General features: G+C 38.4%; 1 protein-coding gene across 8 annotated transcripts; it reads right to left on the reverse strand.

The window, feature by feature from the left end:
- Positions 1-1,871: 1,871 nt before the first annotated feature.
- LOC111248467 (dipeptidyl peptidase 9-like) lies at positions 1,872-17,159 on the reverse strand. 8 transcript variants are annotated; one of them, XM_022800900.2, is made up of 12 exons: positions 16,841-17,159; positions 16,103-16,280; positions 10,128-10,397; positions 9,590-9,932; positions 8,923-9,217; positions 4,880-5,795; positions 4,365-4,654; positions 4,014-4,213; positions 3,718-3,861; positions 3,435-3,576; positions 2,922-3,163; positions 1,872-2,660 (listed from the first exon to the last, which is right to left on the reverse strand). In XM_022800900.2, the coding sequence occupies exons 1-12, from the start codon at positions 16,908-16,910 to the stop codon at positions 2,568-2,570; spliced, it is 3,183 nt and encodes a 1,060-aa protein (XP_022656635.1). In that variant the 5' UTR covers positions 16,911-17,159; the 3' UTR covers positions 1,872-2,567. The 8 variants fall into 8 exon arrangements, with proteins under 8 accessions (XP_022656635.1, XP_022656639.1, XP_022656638.1 ...); XM_022800904.2 differs by lacking the exon at positions 16,841-17,159 and having other exon boundaries at positions 10,128-10,438; positions 16,103-16,244; XM_022800903.2 differs by lacking the exon at positions 16,841-17,159 and having other exon boundaries at positions 10,128-10,443; positions 16,103-16,243.

The following is a 17,159-nucleotide window of genomic DNA, read 5'->3' on the forward strand; positions in this document are numbered from 1 at the left end:
ACTCCCATTATCATCGTTCGAGAAGTAAATAGGCCTAGCTTCATAGAACTTAGCTTTTTGTCCGGTTCAGCGTGAAACGAATAATGAGCGACCTGTTTAAGTTAAAATTTCGTTTGGATACATCGGAGAGGCAACACTTCTATAAAAAGCAAAATTAACATGAACGTATTTAATAGTATGGCGCCAAATTGCAAGTATTTTTTTAAGAAGACGGTATAATAAATGAACGAGCAGTAACGTATCTAAGCAATATTTTCACTACATGCATGTTGCCGTTACACTATAAACGCCGTGGTAGTCGTGTTTTAACTACTGGATTATAGTAAGATGTGGATCTGATGCGGCTTATGTATTGCGAATTGATAAATAGTCATGATCCCTTCGCTGGCCTGCCTTTTCCTTAAGCAACTAATGTAATATAAATTAGTCATGTCGTATATATGGCAGAGCCAACGGCGTTCGCAGTTTTGCATCAAACATAGCCAAAAAATATCAAGTTGCTTAAAAGTCTACTATGAGTTTATCATGATGCGTGAAAGTAACTTCGCTGGTAAGTACAACGATAGGGCTACATTTGCTGCTATTTGGTCAAGGGCAAATGCACTATTGAACATTATCGTGATACGCTTCATCTCTGCGACAATTACTGTATATATAGGAGTATCGACTGGGTGAGAACAAGTGGTAAGGGAAAGGTCCGCACTTGTAAAGCGTCGAGGTTTTATATTGAATACTAGGCACTTATTAGACAGGTGTCCTATGAGGACCTAAATAACGTCTTCCTTTACATTATTCAAAGGCGACAAACGTTTGCAGTGGCCACATAAAAACAATAGGCCGGGTTCCAGAGTCCACCTATTGGGCAGAAATTACATAAAATGTCGCAACATGATATGCTAAACGATTTTCTGAACACATTCTCTGCATATAACGGGAGCTATATAATGTTACTAGATGCTGTCCGAAGATTGTAAACTTCAATTCCAAAAGTTAAAGCCCCCGGAGCCTTTTCCATTTTTAGTTGGGAAAAATATATATTAATTATATGTAGCTCCAACTGGGACAGTGAAAATTGCAGAAATTCTACCGTAAAATTTCAAAGTGCATAGTTAACAATTTGCCTAAAGAACTCACAAGCAATCAGGATTGTATAGACCACCAGCTCGAGCGAGCGAATTTCGTTGATTCATTTGCAATAGGAATCGGGACTTTCGGACTATTACATATGCAGCGTATAATATGGGGGGTAAACAGATCTTCACATACGATAAAAAATAATTATTGTATTAAATAAAGCAATGGACTAATCACAGATGATTTCATGTTTCGGACGAGAACGAAACTGGAAATTAGTTGATGTGTGGGGCAGTCGAAAGGGAGTTTAGACAGCTGCCTTTCGACACTCTAGAGGATTTCCTGCAGCTTCTATCCAGTTTAGCACTAATGGAACATATAAACCATGTTTCCATTTCGTCGTTGTTGCGGCACTAACAAATTAACTCTTTAACAGGCAATCCGCTCGAATGAACATACTGAGGTAATACATTACTATATGTACATCATAAGATATTGCTTTCGAGGTAAATTCTCTTGAAGATAACCTTGAAAAATCCCAAGTGCTCCAGTGCGAGCCGATTATTGTAGTACAGTATAGAGTTATTATAGAGTGCTGAAAACAATTCTGCTAAAAGAGCCATTTCCGAATCGGTACAAACTACTCTTTGCAGAAAGTCTGCTATCCAATTCCAGTTTTTTAAAATTTCGTGAAATATTGCGAAGATTATAAAGGCAAGCGTACGAAATCATTTGTAATTTTTTTTTTATAAAGTATATTGGAATATAACGCGGCATCAATAAATTTCCATGAGCAGTTAAGTATTTATATATAATGTGATTTATTTGTACGCTGGAGGTTTGAACATCCTTTTTTTTCTATTTATCGAGCTATAAATCTAGTCAGTCTAGATCTTCAAGTAATAAGATTGTCAAATAGTTTTGGCTCAATTTATTATATTCCTTTAGTAATTATCATAAGGTTATTTAAACTGTCATTCAAAAAGCTATGTTTCTTTATTATCTACACTTTCGATGAGAACAACAACGATAATATTAATAATTAAACCCTGAGCGCCACCGTACCGAGTTTTGGTATTGTTATAGAATATAGACAATTTAATTAGGAAAAGATCTCGCGACAAGCGGCGTACCATTAGATATACGAGTAACGGCATCCACAATAGCCGCCATCCGGCTCAGGCTCTTATTGCCCAGCATACGCTGCTGTCAAATTCAGATATCTTCATCTCAGCATCCCCTCCCTATGTCTACACAAACTGAAAACGCTCTCACCGGCCTCATTTAACCGTACTATTTTCCAGTCTAAGCCCACAAATATGAAAGCTTCCCTAATGGTTTCAGGCACAATGAAAAGAAGTATTATGTATATATAGAAGAAAGGCTCTGTTTCCACGTTCGTCCTATAAACACTCAGGCGCAGCATTGAGAGTTGCCGCGGTGGGTGGGAAATCATTCATGTCCAGTTCCAGACAGCTTTGAGCGCGCAGCTTTCAGAGGTTATCTTGCAAAAACGATAGAAGCGTTGTCTCATAATGCTCCGAGGTGGCAAGATGGCGCAGCGAGTGTCGCTCCTGCGGATACACCTGTTAAATCAAAACAACATAAATATTAGCGAAAAAAAAAACATTAAGAGCAGTGTTCCACAAGGAAAAATATAAATTTTTTTTTGCACTGGCTCGTAAACACTTATTGCTTTGCACCTAAAGTAGGAATTTCAAAATTGAGACTGCCTATTTATATGTCGCTTGTTTATTTTGTGACAAAATCGTAGCAACAAAGAAATGCGTTCCGCATAATCTTATAGCATCTACTTTATGCTCTGATTTAGAAAAAGCGAACTGTACCTGTAGTCGATACGGCTTTCCGGCTTTCACAAGCGCCTGAACAAGTGAAGTGGTATGTGTGAAGTGGACATTCTCATCCATCAGTCCGTGAATGAGCAGCAGTCGACCCTCCTCATCAGGGAATTGACTCACATGACTTAGGACGCTACCTCGATGATAGCCTTCCCGGTTTGCTTCTGGTAGACCCATGTAACGCTCCGTGTAACCAGTATCGTACAAATTCCATTGCGTAACAGGTGCACCTGCATATTACACAAATCATAGACGCATAAACACAAGGTGAAAAACATCAGGAATGTCGGATGGTTATGATGCAAGTCCTGAGTCATAGGAACATCTAACAATGAAAAGTCATATGGCTGGAATGAGATTTCTATTACTAGTCAAAACGCAAAAACTTCACGCTCATTCGATAAGCAATTATAAACATATCATTATTAAAAGGTACTACCCGTATTACACACTATGAGAAAGATGCCGGTTTTCTATTACTAAATAGTAACTAAGGGGTACCTGCGACGGCTAATTTGAAAATGTCGGGCCTTTGCGCTAACGCCATAAGACTTAGATATCCTCCATAACTCCAACCATGAATGGCCACACGACTCATGTCCATGTATCCCCGATCCTCAGCCAGCCATTGCAATACTTCTACCTGTAAAATGTAAAAAAGAAAGTAAATAAAAGCCAAACTAAGGTTATTGATGGTGACGATGATGGCGATGATAATGATAATAATTCCTATAATTTCCTTTAGTGAATTTTATGTATTTAACATAGGTAGATTTTTCCTGACCTGATCCTGTATTTCCACTTGTCCCATGCGACCCTTCAAGTGACTTTCGAAAGCCACACCACGATTCCGAGAACCCCGGCAATCCATAGTTACCACGCAGAAATCCTCTGACGAAAGAAGATGCTGCCGTAAATGTCGCATACCCTATTGAAATGGTTGTGCCACATCGTGTGATTAGTTTCGGTCGAATAAGGTTCTTAGAATTCTTCTTAAAATCATATGCAAAGAATTAGTCTTCTGTAATTCTCCTGAGCAGCTCCGAGCGATTTATTCGTTATTTGGCGGTACTAACTAACCTTAAAACTATTTGTGACTAGTTGAACCTCCGGGCCGCCGTAAATCGTTAACACTGTCGGAAATTTATAGGGCCGACTTTCATCGAGGCTACGTGGCTTAAAAATAACTCCGAACACCGTATCTCCCGAACTGAGCTGGTGCTGAAAAAGCTCTGGAACACGATATCTTTCGTCTACACTTGCTGGTTCCATTAGGTTACCTGAGGAAATTATTTGAAAATTTTAAATTGTATACCTCACCGGAAAAAATTTGTTTCTATCCAGAATTAATAACCGATTCTATTTTTGCTTTTACCTTCTAGCATCATTCAACTTTTGCTATGCTTGATCACTCCCAGAAAGCTCACTAACCTATTAACTGCAACTGAGGCATATATTCTCGCAGTCCTCCTGGCCTTCGAATGCTGGTTGCCTCTTGCTGCTTGAGAATTACTGTGTCAGTGTCCCCTCCAGCGCAACGAACCCCGACATCGCTGTCGTTCGTAACAAGTCGATACAGTCTAGCAAAAGGTGGCTGGGCTAAATGGCTTTCAATTGTCACGACCAATGAGCATTCAGGATTTACAAATGCTTGGTAGGATGCTCCGAGCGAAGTTAAGCATTGTATTTCTCCTAGTGTTTCGTCAAGACTGACCACGTATCTATAACAGATACACGCAATCAGGGAAGCATGTAGAACAAAAATCAGCATTAGAATTCGTAATATTTAGAATAGATGCGTACTCAAAAGTAGTACAGAGAGATAAATGCCTGAGGTAATAACTACGATAATTTCTTAATTTCCAACAATCCAACAAGTCTAGAAAGTGATTTTTATTTTATTTTGACCGAGTTAGTTAACCGCTTTTACACACTGTGTCACTTACAGTTGTTTTTCCAAAGGTGAATCCTTAAGTCCGATAAAATAGACAAGTCTTCGCTGATTATCTATCCAGACGTATTTATCACTAACTTCCCAATCTCCTCCAGTCAATGGTCTTCGCTCAATGCACATCCCTGTTTCAAGGTCAATACGATATAGATACAGGTGCCGAAATCCCGTTGCTTCGCTAGCCCACACGAATTCAAGTATTTGCGGGGAAGATGATGTGCGAATCTGATTGGCTCGCTGGTGCTGCTTCTGCTGCAATTGTTGATAGCGGTCGCCTTGATCCTGGCAAGGATCTTGAGCCAACGGTGCCACGTTTGCTGTTGAATCCCAGTAGTGTTCGGCACCTAGCCCGTTCTCCATTATGGTGTCTCCTCCGTCGCACAATGGCACATCTCTGCTGCCTTCACTAGTTGGCGAAGACGATACAGTTACTCCCGACATCGTGACCGTTTGTGGCGGTAATGATTCGTTTGACAAAAAACCCAAAACATCATGCACATTTATCCAAACAGAACTTTTCTCCTCGAGTAAGAGAACCGCATGGGTTATTAAACCATCGTCATTGATTTCGGATGGTAACAAATTCATTTTTGGCTCTGTCTCCATAGCAGAAGCTCCGTAAGATGCACCAGAAGATGCCAGTTTATCGTAGGATTTCCGCTGTACTCGCACAAGCAATAGCTGCAGTGTATCCTGTTGTCGATTTAAAAGTTGAGCCCAAATGTGGCGTGCATCCGGTGTCCACCCTGCTCTAAGAACGTACTCGGCTGCGTCAATAAATGGATTCGATATCTGGGCATAGGAAATATCTACAAATGTGCCGTTCGAAGCGACTGAGAATGATACAAGACGTAAACTTGATTTGGCATTGGGTGTTCCCGCCCGCGGGAAGTGATACTCCTCAACCCCACCTGTAAGATATCATGTGGAAAAAATTACAGTTATTGTAAGATTTTAGTCGCCACTGATAGTAGATCCTGAATAGGATTCAAGTATGCTATTGAAAAGATACTACATTATCGTATGGTATATATATAAAAGACATATTTTAGAACATCTGATGAGTAAGTGCGACGCTCCTCTGTGCCCCAACCCCTCTATGATTTCGCTAATTCAAAGTTAGTAACGAAATAGCAGCTTGTCTCACATCACTTGCGTTAATGTCGAAATGTAGCAAAAACACTCTGTAGCGAAGAAATGAATTCAGTTAAATATTGTCAAAACACAAATTTGTTAGTAAACGATACTTCAGCGACAAAACAATCATTAGGGGATATGCGACACCGAAAGGAGCATGAACCATCCATCTTTTTAGGGCTTACCCGTGACAAAGCAGTTGAGGGAACCCTATTTTGATATGTACTGAACAGAAATGGGAACAGATGAACGAAAACATCAACAAGGAAAGACCGGCGCTAAGACCTCAAGAGAGTTAATTGAAATTTCATATATACAGGCAAATACACGCCGAGTCTGGAATAATATTCTAGATAATAATTTTTCAGTGCCTCATTACAATTTTGATCGTAAAGCAAACAAAAGCAATGAGAAAACTGCTTCAACCTGCAGATGTTTTCGTTAACACCAAGTTGTGGAAATGCTACGGAAAACAAGTTGTTCTAAGAGTGCTAGTGAAAATGGATGTGCCACAATAAAAGTCTTCACAGAGGCTTAGGGTCGAAAACTCTGTGTAGAGTTTTCGACCCTAAATTTTGCGTAAAAATCCCGCTTCCTCGATACTGCATCATTATAAATACAAACTATAGTTCCTGCAGCCACTGGCACAACATCTGTATAAGAAAAAGAACAACGACCATGTTTCGAAGTTTTTATGCCAGGTTTGAAAACAATGGATAGACATCAAGCCTTTTCTTTTGTTTTAACTGAAAATAAATCCCGAAAGCAGCTTTTATATGATATGAGAATAACTTTTGTGATGTTCCTAATTGCCGCTCAAAAATTTGAAACCCTATCTTGTCTTTATCATTCGATGGGAAAAAATTTCGCCGCTTTATTAGTCAACTTGCATTAAGAGACGGATGACTAAGCTAACTTTTGACATACACTAATATAATTGATACACTGATATAACGAATTTATAAAAATAAGCCAAACTTTAAAGAATACTCAATCGCGTATCGGATACATGCGCAAAAAGGCGCAAGTGCTACAGAAAGGCAAAGTAAGCGGGCTTTTGTTAACGTCAAAGGGTGTTGCGATTGACCACGGTCATCTTTTGTGACAGAATACATGAACCAGCGTAGCACACGAATGTTAGAAAAATCTGCGCTTTACTCTGTGAGCACACTATTAGATAGCTTAAGGGAACCTCAATGTTCAAAAAATGGCGAGGCTTTCAGTTTTGCTGTCAGTAATACTTAAGCAATCCAAGAGATAAAGGATTCTGGAGTATGTCAAATAACAATAAACAACCTTAGACTAAAAAACTACAACGTTGCAAAAGGCCCTTAACATCTCACTTTCATCAGATCTAAGAAATTATCATATATACTATAATGTTTATAAGGAACGGGTGACTTAAGCAGGTTACGTTTGATTCAACAGTCTTCCCTCAATCAGCTACAATTCGGATTGCAGTTTGGTGATACAAGCGCACTCTCTTACCTGATGGGCGTTCGGCATCTTCGAAACACGTTGATACGATCATACCTTTAGGAAAAAGGATCCTACAGGGACTTTGTAAAGTTGCGAAAAAAAATTTCTATGGGCAGTTCGTAATCAATGGAAGCAGGCTTAAACTATACTATGCAAAACGTTAATCTTCAACGCGATAATACATAAACAAATGGACATGGCCAGTAAGGGTGGAGCTAAGGCAGCTATTCACATAGCAAGAGTCTTCGTGATAGTTAAAGGTCCGTTTCGAGTTATAATTGAATTCGATTTTCACAACGCATATAACCTTATCCGTCGTAACTTCATGTTAGAAAAAGTAAAACCAAAAACGCCAATCCTCTTTCTCGTCGTGCGCCAGAGCTATAAGAATTCTACTCCTGTCTTAGAGTCTACATGAACTGCTTTCCTCAGTTAACAGCAATTGGTATAACAGTGTGACTAATTAGAACTAGCGATTTCTAACATTGTTATCTAGAGCTTGGTTAACATTCTTAAAGTTTCGTTCAAGGCATACAGTTTCAGAAAGGCCAATAGATGGGCCGCTACCGATATATTTAGTCTGTTTATTTGAAGATGCTGAGATGGTTTCTACATCACTATACGTGAAACCACAGAAATCAAAGGATGCCCACAGGAAAGATAAAAGGCACACAACGCTATAACAGGCATAGTCTCAGGAGATCAAGCGGCTCGGCCCAAAACGACTGGACTACCTAATAACAGCTATTGCCACATAAAATATTTTGTGGCAGAAACAAGTGTTGCTGCAGGTGCATACGTCTTCCTTTGATGGCTATTCATTCATGAGCAGCACTATGCGCTTGAAGATACAGCTTGGGTTCGCCTAAATTTATACATACATTTTCTTGGGATGAGGTAACAATGAACATCCTTAGTGAAATACTTAACGTAGGACACACATATCAGGCAGGTTTGCCTACTAGAAAAGGTAATTAAGAGTTGTCTTTTTTACTATTCAGAAAATCAAACGAAAGCGACCATGCTACATGGCTTAATTTAGTACAACAACGCGATCGACGCGATTGACGCGATCAAGACAATCGATAACGTTCAGCAGGCCTCTGTAGTGGTCCTATATTGAAGAGTAATTCCGCCTCTCGTGCTCACAGCTTTACGTGTCTGAGTTCTTGAGAACACAAATCGATTTGCTGCTTACTAAATACGACTGACAGTTGTTTGTTGGTTTGTTATAAATCTAAAAAAAAAAAACAGACACCAAGTAGTGCAGCTTATGGAGGTGGTGTTGATTATTTCATTATTCGAAAATATCTTTGGCGTAATTATTAGCATTATTTATTCTTTTGACTTTCTCATCTTCACTATTTTGATATGGAGACTTTATTGCAACAGTCATAATATTCTGCATGCTCAAAAAGTTACCAGTAGCGTTGGGGAGTTCGACGACTTCGACATCTGACTCGTCGACGACTTCATAAAGAATTGAGTACCGAATGGGTTGGTTTTCCTCCCTCGATCCTACGGGTGATCTTGTCCGTGGAGGACTTGTACTCCTCATATCGACACTATCCGCTGTGGAACGGGGAGCCCACCAGAACCCAGAAAATCTGTTGAACTCCTCTTGTGTTACATAACAGGGAATGCCTGCGCTAAGCGTTGCATCCGATTCGTGAACAGTGGTCAGACGGAGTTCATGCCCGCTCGCCCAATTATAAACCTAAAAAAAAGCAAACATTACATTAAATATATTTAATATCTTATAAATATATATCCTGTGCATCTAAACTCATTTTATAATATTAACAACGATATGTACACCTATAACCTGGCTGATCAGTAGTCCGCATTTTATTCATCCCCCGTAATAGATAAAAATCGTTTGGATTTCAATTTGGACTCAAATAACAAGTTTAACCTATGCATGTGTAAAGTTACCAATCTTTTTCAAGTCATACCTGTAAGCTTCGATCTCGGTATCACATCACTATGATGAAATTTTACACTCCTTCAGTTCAGGTTATTAAGAATAAATAATTAATTTACTTATTAATTTGCAGAAACCACTCCTTTGATTTGCACAAAAACTTACCCATATGTCATTATGTGAAATATAAGCAGTGATGTTAGGATCAAAAGGGCACATTTGTGGATCTAATCGGGTTCGTCGATTTTGTTCAGTGATTCGTACTTCTTCAGGAAATACACCCTGATCTGCGCATCCTAGGGGGAACTCATCGTGGCACCGAAACACCGAACCAGAAGAGCTAAATGCGAAATTGCCTGGAGCAACATAGTCAAAAGCTGCGATTCCGCACATCATGACACGTTTCCGTTCCAATTGCAGTTGCTCTTCCTTTGATGATCGCGCATACGAACACGACTGCGTAGAATGAAATTTGCTTTCGAACAGCATCTGACACTTCGACAGCTCGCTATAATACCATATGGAACAGAAGAAATTAACGGTATGAACTATCGTTCTGATTCAGTCCCATGCGAAACTGACAATATCCAATTACTAACTTGAATAAGAAGCTCAATTACATATCTGGCAGTGAAAAGGTCAATGTAAAGAGATAGAAGCTGAACCTGAAATCTGTCACCAAAAACACACGTGACGTCCTTACCCTTTGTCGTTGACATCAACGTAATGCAAGGTCATCTCGCGTCCGGTAGCAAGCGAGCACAGAAAGTAGATTCGAACTCCATTTTGTTTCCTACAGAAGACGACAGCCGCCGGGATTCTGCATGCTGTGTGATAAAGTCGACATCGTACATCACGCACCACCTGACGAAGTTCCGACCAAGTTTTTCGACGGTGACGCACAAAACGTGGATGCTCAGGAACGGGTGCCCCGGTGTAAATTTCACTTTCCATAGCCAACCGATAACCGTCTCTGAGCAAGACAATTTAAATTATTGTCTGTTTTGACAGGGACTTGCCTCGCAAACGAAAACCAATAAAAAAATTATTGAAATAAAATTCAACGAGCAATTCACTTCTGCAGTTTTTCTTTTTGGTTAAGTACAGAGACAGATGTCAATCCTAAAAAAAATTCGAAATAATAATATTTTCAAGCATGTTATAGCATCGTGTGTTTCATCATAATTTATGTGAGTATAAACACCAACGTAGCGTGGCGTAGTACCTTCCTCATCGACATAACCATTATTCTTTATTTATTGTCTAACTGACGTGAGAAAATAACGCATAAAATAAGACCAATGATGACATCTTAGAATGAGCAACATTTCTAAGAATACGACAACACTACCGTGGATAAAGGATAAAGAAGGTTTTATAAATTCCCTTAAAATATTAGAACAGTATTCCATATGCCATCGGATACATGAGATTGAAGTGGGTATCTCACCTTGAAGAATTCGCAACCGACATGGAGATAGTTCTAATACTACAAAAGACAATCCATTATTTTGCATTTATTCAAGTAAGACATTCCGGACAAGTACCTGAATAGTTACCAAGGTATCAACTGTCACGGCATATTATGTCAGTCATGATTGACTAATGGTGCACGCGAGTAACGCAAACCCCTCTATACTTGGCACCTACAAAATGCATAGGTTTATACAGCGAAGTCTATGCAGGCTTTACAGTTTGCCTCCCTATAAAACCCTCAAGGTAACTACGACAATTGCTACCTTGGAGGCACGCACATTCTCTGCAAGAAGTAATCATAATATATATCTAATCAAGTACAGTCAATTACCACTAAGGTGGGCTAATACTGGCAACCTTTATATATGGTGCCAAATGATTTATAACCTTGGCACATATTGAGAATCAAAGAAGCATATTGGATGATCGAGTTGTGAAGAGGTCAAATAAATATATTTTAAATAACTCTTTGGAACGTGAGCTAGGAATCGTATAAAATCGCATATTAGCACCCCATTTAATCGTTTTTCCCATAGCCATAAAGCCATGGCCGCGGTTAAACAAGAATTTTACGCCGACCTCTTTTTATAATGTCAACTGGGTTCTGAATAAATTAACTTGTTCATACAAATATCCTATTGATATGTACTGTATGGGTTAGTGCTGATTATTTGTATAATTATTTTATAAGCATGGTTCACATTCATCGCTAAATGTTAGCAATTCGACATCTCCCGTTATCAAATGTGACATGTGCTTCATTGTCGTACTTCTTCATATTAAATTCGTTGATGAAATGGCTTTTCGCAGATATCCGGCTTGTTGGTTTCATTCTCCGTATTATGTAAGTTTTTGAAAGCTATCATCTTCGCCGTAAAACCACGATATCATCAAAAAACCAAAAAGTCACAATAGGCCATGTAGAATTAAAGGCAAACTAAGCCTCAAGCTTGAATCCTACGACTAGCAAGACCGTAACAACCTTGGTTACATCGTAAAAAGAAATATTTGTAAGAAAATTGCCTGTACCAAAATTAAAGTTGTTCAACTTATACATCTTCAAATTTCGCATTTATTTTTCTGCAGGGTCTACAACACCTTCAAGGTGTGAATATATCAATGTCAAAGAAAAAAGTGGAACGAGTAGTTCAGAGCTGAAAATAATAACGAGTTCTAACTAAATCCTGAAAATAACCGGGACGAAATCTGTGCTGGCTACAGGTCCCTCATACAACTGTTATTCGTTATTGCCTCTATAGCTACCTGTGAAATCGAACCTTGCATTAGCCCTAAGGACTCATACTTGCTTTTACGGCCCTCTCACAGCGACACGCGATTTCTGGAAGATTACTTATAAACCTGTATGACCTTTTGTCTGCGGTAGTAACAAATTAATGCGAATAAATACTGATATTTTTTATATGCTATATAATATAAGATATGCTACATACAAAAAATTTCAGCGAGTTTAAGTACTGGGTTGACAGTGGGCCCACTGTCCCAGAAATGCAAAAGCTTAAAGCGGCTAATAAGTTCAAAAGGTGCAGAAAGTCTCAAAATAAAAATTGTACGGGCTCGTCTAAACGACCCAACTGTGAATTCATATTCTGAGCTTCAAAACTGCAATCGCTTCTCTAAAAAATATCAAAAATGGCTTTCTGGGTCACCTTCACAAATTTTCGATTCTTTTAAATGAAAATTCTATCAGGAGCATCCTGTATTACCTGCTAAAAATCTTTATCGGATTTTCGCATAAGTCCGCAAAAACCGCATAAAAACTGCAGTAGCGTGGACAATCATTTGTCTTTTTTTTGACATCGTAACGCTTCGCAGAGCGCGTAGACACTAAATAGTAATTGATTTTCCCTGAAACTTCGAAAACGACGTACTCTCTTTCGTTATGAAAATTTGTCTGGTTCTTAAAAAAACTGGTTTTCGCCTGGTACCAGGAGCAATAAATGGATGCATATCCGTTATGACAAACAACCCGCCAAAGTTTTCGCTATTCTAAACGCACCATCCTGTGTGCACTCAAAATTATTCTGTTTCAGCGCCTAAAAGATCACTTATTTTGCATATAAGCTATAGAGAATATTCTGTTTCACTAAGACATCACTATAATTTGCAAAAAGTCTGAGTACACCGACGGAAATTTAAAAACGAATATTATATCATGAAATGAAGCTCGTGAAGAAAAACGGTATCATGGAAAGAAATTCTAGTATTTGTATACAATGTGCCTTGACTTATCTTTTTAGCTGATAACACAAACACTTGTGATCTGAAATCAATTCGATTCTTCGATTTGGTCCAATGCTATTTACTGCTGCAGACTGACAACGTTTATTATTCAATGTATTCACGTATCAAATAATAAAAATGCTGCACTTTTCTATACATCTGGCACAATGTTTCGCTAGCGACTCTCTGTATCAACTCTGTATGAGCCAGCTTTTTCAACCTTGCCCTATGCGTAAATAGTAACTAAATTTACATATAACATACTGACCTACAATACGAACAGCAGTGTTAGTCCAGATGACCGAAGTTGATTATTAATGTGATAGATAATAGATAGTGGAGGAACGGTTTACCTCAGCTAAAAGCGAGCACACAGGCCTCTCAATTTTTGTCGAGTTTACGTCATGAGTGCAATTTTATGAATTACGAACTTTGCCAAACCAAATTCAGTCACATTGGGCACAAACTTTATCTCCTTTATACAGAGTGTGTGCGAATCTAGTCAAGATTGGCCTTGGTCGGCCACATTCATTCACGCCGCGCTCGGCTGAATCGGTCGAACACTATTCTTCAAACTGTATTCCAACTTTTCAGACTCTACCATGTAGTACTACAATTGCATCTATTGATGATATTGCGTCACGTTATTCCAATACACTATCGGGCTACTGGCTATTCACGCCACCGTTTAAAAGCGGCACAACATCCCACCAGCACCGGATCGCACAAATCACTTCTCCTCGTCGGCGCTCCCGGCTTTGCGGTAGCACCCCTTTGGCTTACACAGTAGACGGTACAACAGCTAGTAAGCGCAGTAAAGCGGCAGTAGCATTGGGTTCTTTCCATCCCGTCAACATCAACTCACACCTGTGTGTCGCCATCTTTCTTATTTACAAACACTGATGACGGTGATTTATCGGCTAATACTGATAAAATATTTTTATGAGTTCATATGTCCAACAACGTATATATACATAACGTTTTACGAGATATTCAATCCCATTCGTTAGGCTTACTGCTGGATTCCCTAAATTTTGATTCACGACAACAGGTGACCGCGTCTGCTACTAGTAAACAATCGGTCAGCACAATAACACAGTTTGCGTCGACATGATCTCATATCCATGAGAGTTATTGTGGTTACTCCTAAGACTGTCTGAATATTAGCTAGCGCTTTTCATTTGTTTTCACTGCGGGTGGTGCACCGGCTCACTGTCGTCGTGCTATTGATTGAGCTATTCAAGCCAATCGTTACCTGCAATAGATGCTATAGTTATCTACTCGGTAATTGCTACACAGTAGGGACTATAAGCTGGCCTACGAAATAAAGGCTACATTCGTAAAAATTTGATTATACCGGTGAGAGGTAATATTTTGGAATGAGCTGAATCTTTAAAGTACACCAAAACTATGTACATTACGTGCATACGAAAAAGACAAATTCGAAACAAAATGCACGTACATTCTCTAATAAATATTCTACACAGATCGTAATATAAAGGAATATAAAGGTTGGTATATCGTTGATCAATAGAGGCTTTTCTTAAATAGAATATCGTATTAATTCAACTTGCCTTAGCATCTAGACGCACTGATTTACCTCAATCACGGACAACCAGTGAATATCGAAAATCATAGTTTTATATAAAACCTTATATATAATATGACTTCAAAAAATATGATAAATAAAATATGAGCAATATGATCAAAATGCATAACAGCGTTATTACTTGTTATTTTACGAATGGTGCGTGATCAACATATTCTTTTGAAGCTTAATAAGCTCACATAAACTTCATTTAATATCCGCTTTATACCGAAATTATTTATTTGGCATTTGTTTGATTGGCCTAGTGAACTTAAACTCGTAAGATGACCAAGTATCATGCAATATGTTCCTTAAGTGTGATAAGGTTGGTAAGTGTGGTAAGAACCATCGATTGTTCTAATAGTGGCAGAAGCGGGTGCTTCAAACCATCCGCATTGTACATACCTCATTCAACTATCTATTTACTTTAATTCACAAAGCTAAAAGGCTGCGACTATCGAATAATGTACAGTTAAAGCGTGCAGGTTATAATATACGATTAACAGATAGGCAGCCACCATAAATGTAGTCGACAAATATCTCACGCTGTTTTTTTTGAACCTGAAGGTATCGTAGTAAAATGGTAAAATGTTTCAGTCTCAGAATTGTCTACACAGGTTTGTTTTCTAAATACAATCTGATCGTTAAGATTTTAGTGTCTCTATACGCCTTGAGTTGTTTCAGGTTAACTGCGAAAAAGAAGATATTCTTCGGATTCCTATCACGTCCACACTTGTAAAAGAGATGACTGACACTTAACGGTTTAATTCGTTGAGTTGAACTAAGAAGTTGTTATAATATGGCAAAAGGGGCGATGTGTATTCATCCCTTACAAAATCTACAATTCAAATCTTCAAGTGTATAATAATTTAGATGAAGGTCTGGTTCAGTGGTTTCACTTAAACAAACCTGCAGTAACGTTATATTGGCCAATTCGAAAGTTGCTAGCGTTACGCATTTGAGTTTCTCAGCTTCTTTCTATGGACAAAGATTACATTCAGAGTTATAAAACGAGCTCTTTATGTAACACCAAATAAACGTTCGAAAAAAAACGAAGATTTGATAATACTGTAATACACGCGGACTACACGGATAGTTTCCTGAATCAAATTTAAAAGAACGACTGTCAAATACTGTTTTTCAAACATCTCACTACACACATAAATGTACCGATTTATTCCGACGCTGCTTTAAGACGCACACAGCAATGAATTTTTGCATAGAGAAATTATTAGGTTGTTAAATGCTTCCATGGCAACACCCCAATTCTTAACTGTCTCAAAACGAAATAATACGATAATTGCAAAATCAGAAAGAAGAGAATGTAAAGTAGTTTTCCACACTGAAATAGACTATTATTTTTTATTTATTACTTTTTATTGCCTTTAGATTGGCTTCCGCTTCCGCCTGCAAGGGGTTTGCCATCACCATGTGTGACTCTCGACCTCAACTCGTCTTCGATCTTTGCACGAATGCTTTTCTCTAGATTACTTTTGATTTTTTGCCTCACCGTGATAGGTTTTGCCTTACGAGGTCTACTTCGATCATCTCCTGAAATAAATATTTAATACATTATTTTATCAAAACCTTCTTTGATTTTCTAATCGGCATCTAATCTGTATAAAATCGAATGTTACCAATATTAATAAACGCATTTTGAATTGAGCTAGCATGAGACGTTGACAACATGTATAACAACTGATATTCATGAATAGGTACATAAGTGCTGGTGCTTTTCAAAATATTAGATGAGGCGGATTTTATTTAACAATAAGGGAGAATCAAAGAAAGTAACAACAACTATTCAGTGTAATCATAGCGTTGTAAATGATTCGATAATTATGTAGTGTTATTTAATGAATGATTTACAAATGGATTACAATTGAAACTTAGTTTCACTGCAAAAATCGAGAAAAATGTTGAGAATTAAATCAATTGCTACGAAAAAGGTTATTTCAAGCATGCTTTGCTCTAGCATGCCTATTATTCTAGCACTTTTTTATTACCGGGAATGCACACGTAAGAGAGCTGAAAAAATTATTAAGTTCGTATCGTACTACAGAACCTGTGTGCGAGTAAAGTTACATAAACTTTCAAAGATAGCAACTCACTTTTAAGGATGATCTTTTTCTGCGCGCCTTTCGGAATCTTCGTTTTAACCTTCAGCTTCCCCTGCGACATCTCAGCGAGGCCTAACTTCACACCTATTTAATGAATAACACGCACTTATCAAGAAACGGCCCGCCGTTGGTATCTGCCACGTTAATTTGCACGTCACGGTCTGTTCTGAAAAACAATACGTTCCTTCTTTCTTGTTTACTATGCGAGCCAACTCTCGAACGAAGACCTGTGATACTGTTAGATTAAGCTCTATTTGCGAAACTTATTCCTAGCTATTTGGTAAATATTCCTTATAACCTAAGTACGTAT

This window comes from Varroa destructor, unplaced genomic scaffold (assembly GCF_002443255.2).
Source record: "Varroa destructor unplaced genomic scaffold, Vdes_3.0 BEIS01000003.1, whole genome shotgun sequence".
Lineage (NCBI taxonomy): Eukaryota > Metazoa > Arthropoda > Arachnida > Mesostigmata > Varroidae > Varroa > Varroa destructor.

What these genes read in the sequence shown, in the direction of transcription:
- LOC111248467 (XM_022800900.2), bottom strand. Translation starts at nt 16,910, where the DNA reads ATGTCGCAGGGGAAGCTGAAGGTTAAAACGAAGATTCCGAAAGGCGCG. An exon ending in GTTGATGTCAACGACAAAGG is followed by an intron (nt 9,933 to 10,127) that starts GTAAGGACGTCA and finishes ATGGTATTATAG; the next exon opens with CGAGCTGTCGAAGTGTCAGA. An exon ending in GCCTCAGTTGCAGTTAATAG is followed by an intron (nt 4,214 to 4,364) that starts GTTAGTGAGCTT and finishes TAATTTCCTCAG; the next exon opens with GTAACCTAATGGAACCAGCA.